Raw genomic sequence first — 16,338 nt, forward strand, 5'->3', positions numbered from 1 at the left:
CAAGAGCTTCTAGAAATAATGTGAACTTTAAAGCTTTAAAACCTACAGAAAACATTCAGACACTTAAGTTCTGAATTTGGAGTCACCTAATTTTTGCAACTGCACAAATTAGTCCTGAAACAAGTTTCTGCAGGAAATGTGGCGGGAGTTGTGGTCATATTTAACATTTGTGCAGGAATACACTTCAAACTGCAAATCATCATAACTGAGAAGCTGGAAGTAAATAATTGTTTTAATGCGTGGTTGCAGCTTTCATTACATTTGTATTATTATTTTTTCGCACATTCATTTCATTATGAAACATCAAATTGAGAACATATATGAGAATCTTTCAAATTCAACTTTCAGATGTTAATTATTTTCACAGACTCACAGTGTTTCTGCAATTCCTCAGCAGATTTTGCATCATATTAGGGCTGCAAATAATGATTACCTTTTATGGAAGAAAAAGAAAACTGTACAAAATTCCCACCACAGTTTCCCAGAGCCCGAAGTGACATCTTCAAATTATTATTTGTTTTGTCCGACCAACAGTCTGAAACTGATTTACTGAATTTATCTAAAGCACAAAGAAGCTGAATATCCTTTGGCTTTTAACCCCCTCAGAGAAATGCAGCGACTATCAAATTTGTTTATATTTCATTTTCTGTTCTGACTAATTGTTTCAGCATTACATGATTTATATAGTCATAAAAACATGTCAAACTCCAGCATCTGTTAGTTTTATTTTAAAACGGTGTTGTTACTCCTGTTTTATGATATAGAATTTTACAACTGTATGATGGACAAGTAAATCAACTAAAAATCAAACAGTTCAAGCTAAAACATAGACTGCCCTGCTTAAGTAGAAAAGCATTAATACTTTGAGGCTGTGATACTCTAAAATTGATGTATTGCATAAATGATACTGTAGTGTACTGTGGTGTCAGCTATATGCAGGGAAAGGAGTTCTGAGGACTTTTTGCTGTAGTTTGTGTATTAAACCTGTCAGGCCAAGGTGACTTCACTGCGCTCTCTTTCCCTCCCTAACCTGCCTCTTTTTTAAGTGAAAAGCACTTTTAAAAGCAGGTTGCCATGGATACTGCAATCTCTCTAACAGATTGCTCGCAATACCAGAGAATATGAACCATGCCATAATGCATCTGTCATTTAATCATCCATCCATCTATGTTTTTTTTCTCCTTTACAGTGAACTATGCACTCATGCACTTTGAAGTATTTGTGGAATTTAGAAAATATACTTTATATATGGATAAAGAATAACACTAATAGTTACTGCTGTTACTGATTTGGACATTTTAAGCATGTTCAATTTAGAATATAGGGATTACTTTACTATGTTCAAATAGGATATGTTTGTTATATTGTCAGATGCCTGTAGTGCTGATCTACAATATCAGCATGTTTGTTTTTATCTGTTTTCTCCTTGTGTTGTGATAAAAGTACTTTCCTTAACTTTGTGGCCTTTACACCATTTGAGTACATGATCCTGGCCACCATCACCGCCAACTGTGTTGTCCTGGCCTTGGAGCAGCATCTCCCCGGAGAGGATAAGACCCCCATGGCAAAGAGATTGGTGAGGACAAAATCTGTTTTCACATCCTCAACACAAGGGTTGTGAGCAAGGTCACAAAGCAAACCAGAGTTTCTGAGAAGATCAAGTTGTTTTTGTGCCTTAAACTGCAGAAGTCACAAAAGTAAATCCCAAATCCCCCAAAGCCAAACCTTTCAGTTAAGGGTGCATACTTTGATATTAGCATGTGGAATTTTAAGAAGGTGTTGGATAGTTTTGCACAGAAATGGGTGAGAAAGAAATGCCTGTTTAATGTAATGTATAGCTTACATTGTTACTATGTTACTAAGTTTTACCAAATGCCACATACTGTACATGTTTACCTTCTGTGGTGGAAACACTCTGAATGGGGCCATTTACAAAATGAGTATTTTTGATACTAATATTTCTGTACTTTTACTTAAGTATAATTGTAAATGTATTACTTTTGTTTGTAATGGAGTAATACGTCATTGTGGTATTGCTAATTTTAGTTAAGTAAAGGACTAATGTCCAAATATGAGCTATCATGACATTATGGCAGTGTATTTCTATCCCCCTGCTGCACGCACTTCCTCAATTGTAAATGGGATATAGTCTATTCATGTGTTTATGTGTGAATCCTGCGTATGCTTAACAGGTTATAGCTTTGACTTTTTTACAGACTCTGCTGACCTGCTTCTTGTACATTATTTCCACAGGAGAAGACAGAGCCGTACTTCATTGGGATCTTCTGCTTCGAGGCGGGGATCAAGCTGGTGGCCCTCGGTTTTGTTTTCCATAAAGGCTCCTACCTGAGGAACGGCTGGAACGTCATGGACTTCATAGTCGTCCTCAGTGGGTGAGTGACATCACTTGGTCTCTATGACAACCTGGTAGTGAGAAATGTTTGCTGTAAACATTGTCAACCAATTCCTAAGTTACTACTTGCCAAGCATACTGATGAAATCTGTTTTTGAAGGAGGAACAAATATCAGTTCTCTGTAACTAACCAACTTTTTGAGCATCGCTGTACACTCTGACTGTGAGCCAATCAAATCAGAGCAAAGCAATTAGTACTTAGACTTTGGATTGGCGGTAGTGTCTAACCATCTTGCGAAGCTTTCCTTCTGTTTTTCTCCTTGTGTCTGGATGCTTAATAGATCTTCTTCAACGCAGTCATAGCTGGAAAAAAAAAGCACAGGTGTGACTAATAACATTCGCGATGGCACACTTCATTCTAAGCCATTCATTCCAGTGAGCCAGTGTGCACAATACCAGGACCCTGTAGTTGGCTCACCTAAATGGAATACAACCATCATTAAAATTATTAATCACCTGGATTGTTCTTTTTATGGCATGTGGAATTATCAACAAAAATGACATTTAATACATTGCTGGTCACAGTGTTGGGTTTGAGAAACATGTTTTTATTTATGTAGTCATTTATGTAGTATCTATGTAGTCAAACAGTCAGTCCTGCCACCTTTCCATGTTAACTTCTGTTCCAATAGCTTCAATAATGTATTTTATCATATAGCTTTTCTTTTATTCGTCACTCTCAAACAAAATACTTGGTATTTTTTTTTACATATTCTTAGCTACATTGGTACTACTGATGATAGAAAACTGATTATTTTTGCTAGTATTGCTAATATTAAACAACATCTCCCAACAAAAGCTAGTGGAGCAGAAGCTAACTGTAGCGCTGAAGTGGGGTTTGGCTTTTCTGTACAAGAGCGGATGACTATTGAATAAGTGTTTCTCTAATGCACTGCTGTGTTTGCATATGTATTGCCATATGTTGTGGCTATATGTTTGATAACATTAACGTTAGCTAATGTACAGTATTTATGACTGAAAACAGATGTTAACAGTGCTGACGAGTTATATGTCTTCTACTATGCAAAAGGAGTCTACTATTTGTTTGATTGTTAAATATTTCTGGATATCTGATTATAACAGTAACTTTATATATTTTTTGTGCTCCCCTCCTTCAGTAAAAGTTTGTTATCTCTGACCGCTTACAAGCTAACAAGATACAAGGTCAATTTCCTCTGTAGGCAGGCCTACTACAGTAGAATAGAATATGCCTTTTATGGCTTTAGAGACTAATGGGACAAATAATGAAGATAAATATACCCCAAAATTGTAAAAATGTAAACCCATATCTAAACATAATCTCTAACCTTGTACTTCTTCCATTTTTAAACTTGTATAAACTTTAAGGATAAGGCTGCCGTTATGCTGTATAGCATTTTTCTACAAATCACATGAAAATACCAAAACAACGTGTTTTTCCGTCTCTGAATACTTTGTGGCATTCAATGCCAAGCCCATTCTTTTCTACTGATGACATAAATTTGATGTTTCACAATTATAGTAAAAAAAAAAGGAAAAAGTAATTTCCTAAAACAGGTGGGCACTGTAGTTTTTAACACACTTAGTCCAACAGGAGTAAATAGAGCATTTGTTGGGGACTATTTTCAGCCACGGATCAATACACATTCACTTCTCTAGTGAGTAGTTACAGCAACAGGACAGTGTATGTGGGATCGACTCAAAATAAACTTCTGTGGCTGTGTTTATCGTAATAAAGGAACATGTCACCCAGTGCAAGGATGTGGCTTGTCAATGTGATTTTGAAAAATGGAAGTCTATGGCACCGAGTAATAAGCTATATCAGGCTTTGGCAACACAGGCTTGTTAGTAAAAGCAATATAATTGTTGATTATGTTCTTTTCATGGGATTTGTTTACAAGAAAAATATAGAATATTGCCAGCATCCTAACTACCTTCTAGATTCTAGTTGGACTTGAGCAAAGTAGCCTTTCAATATTAAAATGCCAAGTGTTACTCTTAACAGAGCATATATGTGTGTGTATCCTTGCAACTGCTTGCTTTTAATTTTAAATTTGGTTGAACTCCATGATGAATTACAAACTTCACCGGTTGTATTAGAGAGTGGAGAGGAAAAAAAAATGTTTTAAATTAATGCTCAGCAAATGATTCTGCAATTAATTTTGACAGAATTCATTTTAACTTTACCAGACTGTGGCTGGTGAACCAAAGGATTAATTTTGCGACACTGATTGTCAAGTTATGTTGGTGCATTCATGCATGTGACGCTGCTTGTGTCAACGTTTATCAGTATCGTTGCCATGCGTGTTTGTGGTGCATTTTAAAGGCTTCTCATCCCCACTTGCTGTACCTCATGACTGACACCTGGTCAGCAGTGGTTGACCCTATAGTCAGGTCTTTATTGTTGATATATGTTGTTAATTTTTTATAAGCATATAAACACTGCATACATCCACAGAAAAACACAACACATAAATGCAAGAAAATGTGTGTTTCCATGGCACAGAAAGGCTCTGCAGTCAGCAATAGGTGGGTGGATAAGTGGATTGGCAGTTGTGTCTAAAACCTGCTTCGGTTTGCCCCCAGGACCTCTGTGAATTAAATGTGAATGCAGCGCTGTTATGCAAAAGCACTGGAAGAACGGATGGATGCCATAGAGAAAGAGAGAAGAAAGGGGAGGGGAAACAAGGTGTGAAAAGGATGATGGAGAGACTTCATTTGTTCCCCTTAAGACTAAAGGTTTAGTAAATTAATTGTGCAGGAGTTAAGCATTGTTATCACCTATGCTGTTTATGGCTAAGTGTACAGTATTTAGCATGCAGGGAAGATTGCTGTTGGCATGTTGACATCTCATTTCAACCTGACACCCACATATTTCTTTTTCTCAGTATCTCTTATTTCTCTGTCTTTCTATCCCGCTGTCTTTCTCTCTGCCGCTTACATAAAAGGCACATCAGCATCACGTTTACAGACCAGTTAGTGCCAGTCTAAACACTCAACAGCTGTGTTGTTGACAGATTTCCACAGAATTTTACAAGGTTAAAGTGTTTAGTCAGTTTAAATTAACAGTACTGGTTGCTTTATTGGGATGCTTTGAAATTCTCTCATTAGAGGTCTGTCAAAGTTTGCTACATAATATTTTGCTTTCAGTTTCTCAATAAATGGCTCGTTCACGGAAAAAAAACACAGTTTGGTGCGAAAGCAACAGCTCGTTATTCACAAGCCTTTGACTATTTTTTTTTTTTTAAATACAGTGCTGGCTGGAGAAACACGTCAGTAAAATTATATTTTCAATTTCTTCACAGGCATTTAGGACAATCTGTGATATGAACCTTATATTACTCCAATGATATGAAAATGCAAAGGCGTAATAATTTAATATTAATTGTCAACAAGGCTTTTAATTTGTAGTTTCCTTTTTTGCAGTAAAGGCAGTTACAATGGATTTTTCAAATGAAACAGAAACGTACAGAAACAAACCCATACTCTAGCCATATTCACAGTATGCTTCAGTCATTGTTTCAAGAAAGTATGGCTAAATAAATACGCTGCTTGTATGTTTTAATACTTAAATTCTGCTGTTAATTTGTTGTAACCAACCAGATGACCACAGCTGCAGGAAACTGTTGTCTTTTACCAGCCGCCCATCAAGCATACAAAATGTGAGTGTTGCTAAAAACAGAGATTCGGCGTAGGATAACACTTGAAGGCCAGTGGTGCAAGTTGTGTAACCGTTTGATGGAGTTCAGAGCGAGCTGTGGTGTGGACATTGGGTCCACACCACAGCTCGCTCTGAACATTACTGTCCTCCAAAACACATTGGTGGGAGCTTGAACATGTGTGTCTTACATAACAATTAATGTCATTAGTGATACCTTTTTAACAGTCATTTACTCAGTTAACTGATTAATCGTTTGGTTTATAAAATAACCTCCCCCCCCTACATGTGATGTGACCTAAAAGTACAGGATTTACTCAAGTTGACTTATTTAAAATGCTTGTTTGTCTGACAAACAGTCCAAAACCCAAATAATTCAGTTTACTGTCATAGAAGACTAAAGCCTTTTACACACATAGCATTCAGGAACATTTCCGCCTTGCGCTTTTTGACACTTGTCCTGACAATGACAGAATAGATGGGGGGAAGGGACAGCTCAACAGTGCTTATCCCTGCAATGTTCCTGCTTGCATCCATACCACAGCCATACCAGCATTTTCCCTGTTACTAGGTCCTGAGTGGGGAAATTGGTGGGACTGATTTCACTGTATATCGATCACTTCTTCCATTCTTTCATGACCTCATGCAGGAAATGTCCCTGCACATTTCAGGGAAAGACTACATTTGTGAAAGAGGCTTAAGAAAACCAGGAAATATTCACATTTGTAGAGGCTTGAACCAGCTAAATCTTAAAAAAAAAAAAATTTTAAAAGTGGTTTAAGCAATTACTATTGGTCTGGCTCAACGGATGTACATTGCTGGGATATAGCCTGACGCGCCTGACGTTGGCTCACCTTCTGCTATCTCTGCTAACTATTTTGCAAAGGGCACTGTTGCTGCATCCAGGATTTAGCGCTGCCCAGGACGTTTGAGATTGGTTTAAAGAAATACAAACAAGCCAGAACATTTTTTCCCCTATCCCGGAATATATAAGCAGTGTAGCCAGACCATACTCCAGTGCTAACACAGCGCTGTGGAGATAGGTCTGGCAATGCGAGACCACTTGATTATAAAATGGTTTCCAATTAAACTTCTGTGGATCGACAAATCAATTAACTGTCTAATCATTTCATTTCTACTGTGTGTCTGTGGTGGTCAAATAGGGCTTGAATTACAGACACTATGATACTATATGTTTTGACTTACACTTAAGTCCAACAATATTTATACAGTCTATTTACGCACGGAGTCTTCATACAAGATTGGGGCAAAAGTTTGAGCATTAGTGGTTGGAGGTCACTGGAGAGCAGTTTGAAAGGTATTTGGTTATCAATGCAGTGCACATTAAAGAGGCCATAATCAATATTTTTTAAATAACAATTTATCAAATGACAATGTGAAAGGGGTCATTATCAGCCAAGCTTTATAGCGAGTTTCAGCTCATTTTTGTCCGCCAACTTTACATTTTGTTTAAATCTCACTGCTATCATTATAGCGTCTAACCATTCAGTACCTGCTCAAAACCAAACAGCAGACAGACAAAGTTAGTGACTACCTGGTGAAGATAGTGGAGCATTTAGCAGCTAAGAAGCAAGAAATTTCCTTTAGGAGTTAGTAGAGACCAAAAACAGAGCTAAAGGGATGGTGAATTGGACTTACATTCATCAGGTGGCCAGAAACACAACTCCCAACAATGATAATGTTGCTCCCTAACTGCTAGATGTGTAAAAAATCACACTGCTATCAAGTTCACCATATCAACTTAAAAGGCTGCCCTGTTGTCCAAAAGGTGGCTAAAAAAATCAGTTACTGCAGGTTTTTCTATGGACTCAATTGTTGTAGTTAAATTGTTCTCGTACAACTGAAACCATGTCACCTAAAGCATAAAATACACAAAGTTGTCAATGTACTTTCTACAGGCTACAGATCATCTTCTTGCCCAATTCCAGCCACAGCTGGTAACTGACGACCTGGTTTCCTGCCACCTATCTGACACATTTTCTGGTAGCACATATGCTGCTCTGCTCTCCTCCCTCTCTCTCTCTCTCTCTCTCTCTCTCTCTCTCTCTCTCTCTCTCTCTCTCTCTCTCTCTCTCTCTCTCTCTCTCTCTCTCTCACACACACACACACACACACACACACACACACACACACACACACACACACACACACACACACACACTTTAGTCTGACACTACAAGTAAGTCAGACTTAAAAGAAAACACACATGTGTCATAGCCGGTTGGGAATAAAATCGAGGCCACTGGGCCAGCGCTGGCGGCTTTCATTCCATTTCATATTAATGCATTGCTAGAAGCGAATCTGCTGGGACACTGAGCTCAATTAAAATCCTTAATCTGATTGAAGAGTGTGTAGCAAAAAGGACAAAAGCTAGAACAACTTACCAAACCAAATTAATTCACTGATTCCTAAAATGGTCAATTATATCCTGGGGCAAAGGCATTGGCACAGGTGGACTTGATGCTTTGATTAGCAATATAATGTCTCCCAAGTGACTTGTGTGTCAGTGTGTGTGTTTGTTTGTTACTCCATTTAAGGCTTTCAGTACAGATTGTTGCCAGTGAACCTGTCGCTCTCATGTTGTTAGATTAGTTCTGACAACTCACTCATCAGGCCTGAATGATATTCATCTCCAAGTTCCCATCATGTTGTATGAAGGATATCAGCTTTCCCTTGTGTGACACAAACTTGTATATATTACGTGATATATATTGTGTGACAAAAATTGTCGCTCTTTATACAGGATGAAAAATACAACTGGGTGGGAGTTGGGGGTGATTCATTAGCCATCTGGCACAAAGACCCACTCCTGTGTGTCTGTCTTTGCATGCCAGAGCACTACTGCATGGCCCCACTTTTTCTGTGTTGTGTTCATTTGTGGGGATGTAATTAAAGTGAAATATAGTTGACACAACTGACCTGACCCTTGATCAAAAATGCTGTAAAATAATAATTTGGGAGGTTTTAAATTTGATTTAGCAAAAAAATATCTCAATTTACAAAAGTGTTGCTTAAAACATCAGGTTAAATAACAGTTAGGTTAACATTAGTCTGGATCAACGGAAGTACATTTCCAGAATAAATCCTGACAACCAGCGGGTGGTTCATCCCCTCCGCTTCTGCTCTCTGTGTGTTGCCGTTCTCAAAATCCCTTCGCTACGGGAAACAACAACAACTTTTGAGCTAGCAAGCTACATGCTGAAAATGGTTTATTATGTACATTCACGGTTGTATCCAGCTAATTTAAATAGCTCATGTTACTGTATTGTGTGACATATGTGGCAGTCACATTTAATATATTGTTTGACCCTCTACGATTGTTATTTTTGGAATTTATGTTGCAGTTTATGTAACTTGATGAACAGATGTTTCAACTGATTTACTAAAGTTGCTACAAGCTAAGACATTACTCACATTTTAGGTGTACAACTCAATTGAGCAAATAAGTCATTTGAAACTAGTTAGTAGTTTTTTTTTCTTTTTGTTTTTTTCTTTTTTAACCTTTATTTATTCAGGGAAGGTTCACTGAGAGGCGGCCTCTCTTTTGCAGGTACGCCCTTATCACATTCACACAGTTCCACATTCATACCTGGAAGCTGCCCAGTACAACCACAGTCTGATCTGCTGGCCACTGAGCAGCTCCACTGGAGCGGTTGGGGTTAAGGGCCTTGCTCAAGGGCACCTCAGTGGTGGTGATGAGGGCGGGACAAGCGCTGTTCTTTCACTTTCCCCGCCCAGATTTTATCCTGTCGGTCTGGGGATTAAACCGACAATTAGTTAGGTAGAATGTAAAAGGATTTTGCACTTGCTTTGCACTTTGCACAAACTTAGTTATGGATTTACAAATAGATGGGGCAACCCAATCTAGGTCTAGGCTCCAGGGCAGTTAATTAGTTGTTGGTAAATTAGTCTGATCTACCTGTACATGATTGGCATTGCATGTAAACCTATCAGTAAGCACCAGTCCCACTGCACATATTATACCAGGTGTTTTAAAGGACAGCTGCAGTGGTCTCATCTCCAATTTTGCTATCATAATTTAACAGAACAAACAATAGCTTATAGTCCTAGGTGGGTTTTCTTTGGGAAAATATACACCCAGCCAGTTATTCAATGACTAATAGTAAAAACATGTTTTTTTAAAAAAATGTAATCCCTATTCAACAGTGCAGTATTAACATTTCAATTAGACTTATGGTTTATGTTTTTTCCAGATTTAATTCAAAGCCATTAATGTGTTGACACACATTACCATATGCAGAGCTGTGCTGAAATGGTGAGCAACGTGATGCTGCTGATTACTGTAGTTTTTGGTGGTGTTCTTAGTGTAGGTGTAGGTGTGTGGGAGAGGCTGCATTCTGTGCATGTAATGAATTCAGCCTCTCCAGAGCCAGTTTGGTGTAATACTGTGCAATGGTGCTTTACTTAAAGAGCCAAAGAGGAAGAGATTAGCCTCTCAGTATGAACATCAACTCGTTGCTGGATTGTTACATAGTTGAATCTGTAGAGGGGCTTGTGTGTAGCTGCCCCATGTATTTTATTGTCTCTTCACTGTACTGAAAGCCTTGAAAAAGTAAATATTTTTCTCTGTGCAAAATGTTATTACAATGCAGTGAATTTTTCACTCCTGCAAAACTGGATTTTTGATGTAGTCTAATTTACTGGTGGATGCACTAAAACTTCAGAACACAGTGATCATGTGCTATCATGTGCATCTGCATGGTCCCAAAGATGTTAGATGCAAATTGTTACATACAACAAATCAAGTAAACTCTATGTGTGATATTGGAAGCTGAAAGACTATGAAAATGTTGGTTTGCATGATTATTTAGAATTCTGTTTCAGCAGGAAGACACTTTCTGAACTAAACAAAAGAAAATGGCCTCTCTGTGTGTGTGTAGGGATGATTCATAACATGCCACAAACAGAATATTTGCTTTAATTTTTGACGGAGCCTCCGCTGAATTGTTGAACTCAAAGTGCAGCCTTGAACGAGCGGTGCTGCTACCTGCCTTTGTTCAGTGTGTTTGTTTTGAAGGCTATTTCCACAGACTCCCACTCCTCTGCTCCCGCTCTGTCTCAGTGTCAGTGTCTCTCGCTGTGTCATCTCCTTGGCTCACTCACTCACTCACTCACTCACTCCACTCCTCACTCACTCACTCACTCACTCACTCACTCACTCACTCACTCACTCACTCACTCACTCACTTGTTATGCTATCTCTATTAGTGCCACAAATTAACAGAAAGCCAAATAGAAATACTTAATGTGTGTTAATTGTTTGTCATGTTGATGAATTTACATTAATTTGATTTGGTATTCCGCCGCCACTCACTGTGTTGTTATTTGTAAGTAGAAACGACATTTCTGACACATGCACCGAATTAAAACATATAAAGAGCGTCGGACTATACATGCTACAGTGATTTGAAAGACTGGCATGTTATTTACAGTAGGTATGTTAATTAGGTTACAGTCTGCTCCAATTTCAACTTTAATCTGACTGAGCGACCAACTGACCAACAAACTGACATTGCCATCCCTAGAGCCCTGTTGGCTAGAAATAACACTGATCTACCATCTTGACTTGTGCCTGGAGGCCGACAATGTATAACTTAAAGGCTGCATTAGAATATGGAGGTGTGAAGTTTGAAAATTATGGCAATCATCAGGGTCTAAGAAAAGATGCTATTTAGGTGTATTATAAGAATTGTAGCGTTTTTGGAACCTTTACTCAGGGCTAAGAGTCAGCATATCTTGGCCTCAACTGCACTGATTTCGACCATTCTTCTCAAGTGTCTCTCAGGCATCTCTCAACTTTACAGAAGTTCAACAATAAATCACTGCAGTACCCTTTTATATTTGTGGTTCTATATAAACATTTTGTGATGACCAACTCTTAGAGAAGGTCAGTTTTCCCCATATAAGCTAGCCTAGAGACTCCTGACTCCTTAAACTTGTCACAACTCCTTCCTGATCTCAATATTTAATTATTCAGTCTGCTCTGTTGCATCTCATTCCAGACTCTGCCACTCCCTCCTGTCCTTCAGTAATCCCGTTCCCACCTATTCTCCCACCTGACCCGTTCCACCCACACACTCACCTGCTTCTCATTTCCCCTGATTACTCTGTCAGTTTAATACTCACCAGTGGTCTCATTTATAAAACTGTGTGTAGGATCCTTACTAAAAGTGTACGTACGCCCAAAAGCCCAAAATGGCGTACGCCAAAAAAAAGTCTGATTTATAAAACCGTGTGTACGCTGTAATGTTCCCTTTATAAATCAGAGATTACCTACAAGTGTTATTCCGCCCTGTACGCGCCCATTTTTAGTAAATGCAAAGCACCTTGTGAATGCTGATAAGTATGTTAATGACCCTGGCAGTTGATCTTTTGTTACACTGAATCATGCCGAATCATGACGACTGGCGGAGAAAAAGCACAATACCTCTCAGACGCTCTGGAATTGCTGCCAATTTAATTATAATTTGTCGCACAGTGTAGGGAAACCGGATCTATAGACTACCTTTATTAATAATATCTTCCAAAACGGAACTATAAATGATATCCAAACAAGTCGTTTTGCCCTCTCTACTGGACCCAATTCACTACATAGATCCAAGAGCTCAGCTTTAGGGAATTTAAATCGGCATATTAGCCAGTCATCGTCATGGTCCCTGAAGTTTCTCTCCTGATTCTTCCATTGGGGGTTAGTCCTCCTGCAGGGCCAGCAGTGCCATCATGCAGCATTACGCACGGGGGTCACCGCAGTATTTATATGTTTACAACAACTGGAGTGATTGTTAACACCTTGCCAAAATCACAGCATCAACTAGTGGTATCCCCCACCCTGAGATACAATCTGAAGACGAAAGTCTAATATGCAAACACACTTTTCTTCATGCAGGCTTTGTTATGAACAGTATTAAAGTTCGGACCGATAACGAGGACATTAAGTGTAACGATTGCGCTAGAGCTTAACGGCTGTATTTCCAGACTTTGACATTTGATTATATATGCACAGTTTTAAAGACTGATATTTAGTTATTTACACTGTGTAATGCCGTTGTTTAATGTTAGGGTATTTGATGCTATTCTGTATTCCATGGAGTTGGGCCATCTCCTCCTCGTTCCGTAGCGGACTCTGTGACGGTGAGACAGCGTTGATTAAATATTAAGAATGACTTTTGATTTAAGATGAGTTGGAGGTGTTTATGGAACAATGATCAGTGTCAGTATCAGTACAAGCGCAAATAACACTGCTGGATTTAATCTTCATGATATGGTGTGAAGAAATGTGTGTGAGGCATCAATACTTAAACATATTAAGAGTAATCGTTATTCCCACATTTACTTTCTGCAGTCTGACTTCAGTTCACCACCTCACCATTTGTGTCACCAATTCCTATTTTGTCTCCAATTCAATTCAATATATTTTTGACTGCGTATGTATGGATCAGAGTTTGCGTGGAGGACCGCACATTCTCCCGTCAAGTTTGTAATTTAATAAACCACAACCTTTGTGTGGGAAGCGGAGTACACACATTTTCAGCCCTGTTTTGTGCGTACGCCACATTTATAAATTACCAGATTGTTTTTTGCGTTAAAACTAAACATTCCAGTGTTGTTCTTTGTAACCTGATCTTGATCCTGACCCTGAATACTGAACCCTGTGAATCCGCAGAGTAGGAAAAAGTGTCATTCATATCTATTCCTACTCTGATTCCATTTCAATCTTATCCATCAAGCCTCAGACTCTGATTTATGCCTACTCCTTGCCTGGTTAGTTTGTCTTACTCTGACTGTCTCTCTGATTCTTCAACCCCTGCCTGTTTGGAATAAATCTTTGGATTGAGATGAGAGAATTTGATGTGATTGGTCATTAATGAAGCTTGCCGCGGACTCCTCAGAAGAGATACGTCTCGAAAGTCATTCCCACTCCCTATTGTAAATTCTGTCAACCTGAACAAACTGGAACTTTCCTGCATATGGTCTGGGAGTGTGGACAGGCGCATGAGTTCTGGCATAAAACAACATAAATAATATCTGATGTGATAGGATATCGAATTCCTACTGACCCGATTGTTTTGTTACTTAATGACGACTCTAAATTACACCTGCTCGAGAGACAGAGGAAGATTTGGCTAGCCGGCTCAACTGCAACCAAGAAAATGATAGCTCAGTGCTGGCTCCCCCCCCCAACTCGCTTTGTATAAAACAGTGGTTAGCGTATTTTGTAGACATACTCATGCTTGAGCTCTCTACAGCAAGGATTAACAAAGCCAAATCATCACTATCAGCCTATGGGAAAGCACAGCAGCACAAATATCAGACCTAGTGACCTCAGCGCCACAAGAACTAGCGGACAGTGACTAGGCAAGGTGTGATTTCTGTTTGTTTGTTTGTTTGTTTTCCTCGAGACCGCAGAGGGTGGGGGTGGGAGAGGGTTTTTATTCTTGTTCAATTTGTGTTTCTCTGTTCTATGCACCATCTGATACTACCTGGCACATATTGTGGAATTTGTTCTGTATGTCTGAATGATAAATGGTGCTAATAAAAAATGTATCTAAAAAAAAATGAAGCTTGCCCCAACTGTACCTGTAAATTCAACTCAAAAACTTACGTTGCCTGCCATTATAAGCATATTTGGGGTGTTCTGTATTGCGTTGTTTTAATTTTACACATTGAGATCTGTTTAATTAGTAATGGGGAGCACTACTCAGCCAACAAAAGCATACCTTCATGTGCCATAGCGTTCAGTCTTGACAGTAAACCTTTAAGAAAGTTCCTGAACACGTTGTTTTGGACGGTGAGATTTCACCACTTTGAACAGCGTTTTCAGGTTTATCCGCAGTAGTGTGAACGTGGCCTCACTCATTCACTCGCTTATTCTGCCTCCCTCCCTCCCACTGCTTTCAGGAGAGATTCTGCGTGGGCTCACACTTGAGTTTCTGCCATGTGCTTTCTACCCCCTGCTCTCTCACACACACACACACTTACCCTCCCCCACACTTCCCAACACTGTCCAAAGATTTTTGTTAGTAAATTATGATTTCTAGGATATTTTTCACAACTCAGTTTAAATATTACTTAGAGAATTAGCAGCAGATATTAACAATCTCAACCATGGAAATATGATATCAACAGTGAAATCTTAAATGGTTACGGGTCACCAAATTGGCTTGGTTGATATGGACTTGAATAAATGAAAAATGTTTTTGTTTGGCAGGGTTATTGCGGCACGTTTATATAATTTCTTATAACATTATCTTTCCCTAATTGAAAGTAACATAAATCTGGCTTTTTTGCCATCGCTACAGGAAACATTCACATGTGATTATACGTTGGTAAGAGATTGCCTGCCGGTTGCTCCTGTTGCTGTTTTTCATTGTTTGTGTGTGGGTGGAGGGACATCAATGTGTGCGTGGGTAGATGTGAGTAGAGATGCCTGCCAGGTGTATGTAGCTGTGCATTCTTTGTCTCTCACCATACAAGTCTGGTACACTAAATAGATATACTGTACCGCCCACTGGCTGCTCAGTCGTCTGCATGACATCAAATCAGTTTATTATTTCCCCTTTTTTCATTTCAAATGACTCCTTTCCAAAACTGTCCTTGAGTTACATCCATTTGTTGCCTTTGACCTATTTCTGTCATTACATTTGTCAAACACCACAGACAAAAACATTAATCTCTAGAAAGCAAAGAGAGGCTAGGTGCCAAATTACCTACTAATGGATTTTTTTTTAAATATGTCCCTGTTGCATTTTCTCTATTTTAACCCAAATGGATTTTTTCTTTTCAGGCCATCACAAGTAATACTGTAGCTATTTATTTAACTGTCTTAACAAAAGAATAGAAGAAAACAATGCCTAACAGAACTACCATCAGCAATATCTCTGTATACATTGTGTGTGTGTGTGTGTGTGTGTGTGTGTGTGTGTGTGTGTGTGTGTGTGTGTGTGTGTGTGTGTGTGTGTGTGTGTGTGTGTGTGTTGTCCATCAGGATCCTGGCCACTGCTGGTGCCCACATGAACATTCCAGTGGACCTTCGGACGCTGAGGGCAGTGCGAGTGCTGAGACCTCTTAAACTTGTCTCCGGGATCCCCAGTGAGTCGGTTACTGACCTCTAATCCTGCACTGTCAGGTTGAACAAACTGCTGTAATAATGCAAATAACAAGTCATTAATCTTTGCGGGTAATTTTTAGGACTTTTCAGTTCATAAATCTAGTTGTTTGAGAATGTGTCATAATATTTATGAAATCC

At 39.0% G+C, this 16,338-nt stretch overlaps 1 protein-coding gene across 2 annotated transcripts in view; it reads left to right on the top strand.

Moving 5' to 3' along the window:
* Positions 1–16,338, top strand: part of cacna1eb (calcium channel, voltage-dependent, R type, alpha 1E subunit b) — a 60,396-nt gene that overhangs the window by 12,142 nt on the left and 31,916 nt on the right. For both annotated transcript variants that reach the window (XM_039815503.1, XM_039815504.1), the window contains exons 4-6: positions 1,471–1,576; positions 2,254–2,393; positions 16,078–16,181. In XM_039815503.1, the coding sequence (XP_039671437.1) occupies positions 1,471–1,576; positions 2,254–2,393; positions 16,078–16,181 (350 nt within the window). The remainder of the gene's footprint in view (positions 1–1,470; positions 1,577–2,253; positions 2,394–16,077; positions 16,182–16,338) is intronic.

This window comes from Perca fluviatilis, chromosome 11 (genome assembly GCF_010015445.1).
Source record: "Perca fluviatilis chromosome 11, GENO_Pfluv_1.0, whole genome shotgun sequence".
NCBI lineage: Eukaryota > Metazoa > Chordata > Actinopteri > Perciformes > Percidae > Perca > Perca fluviatilis.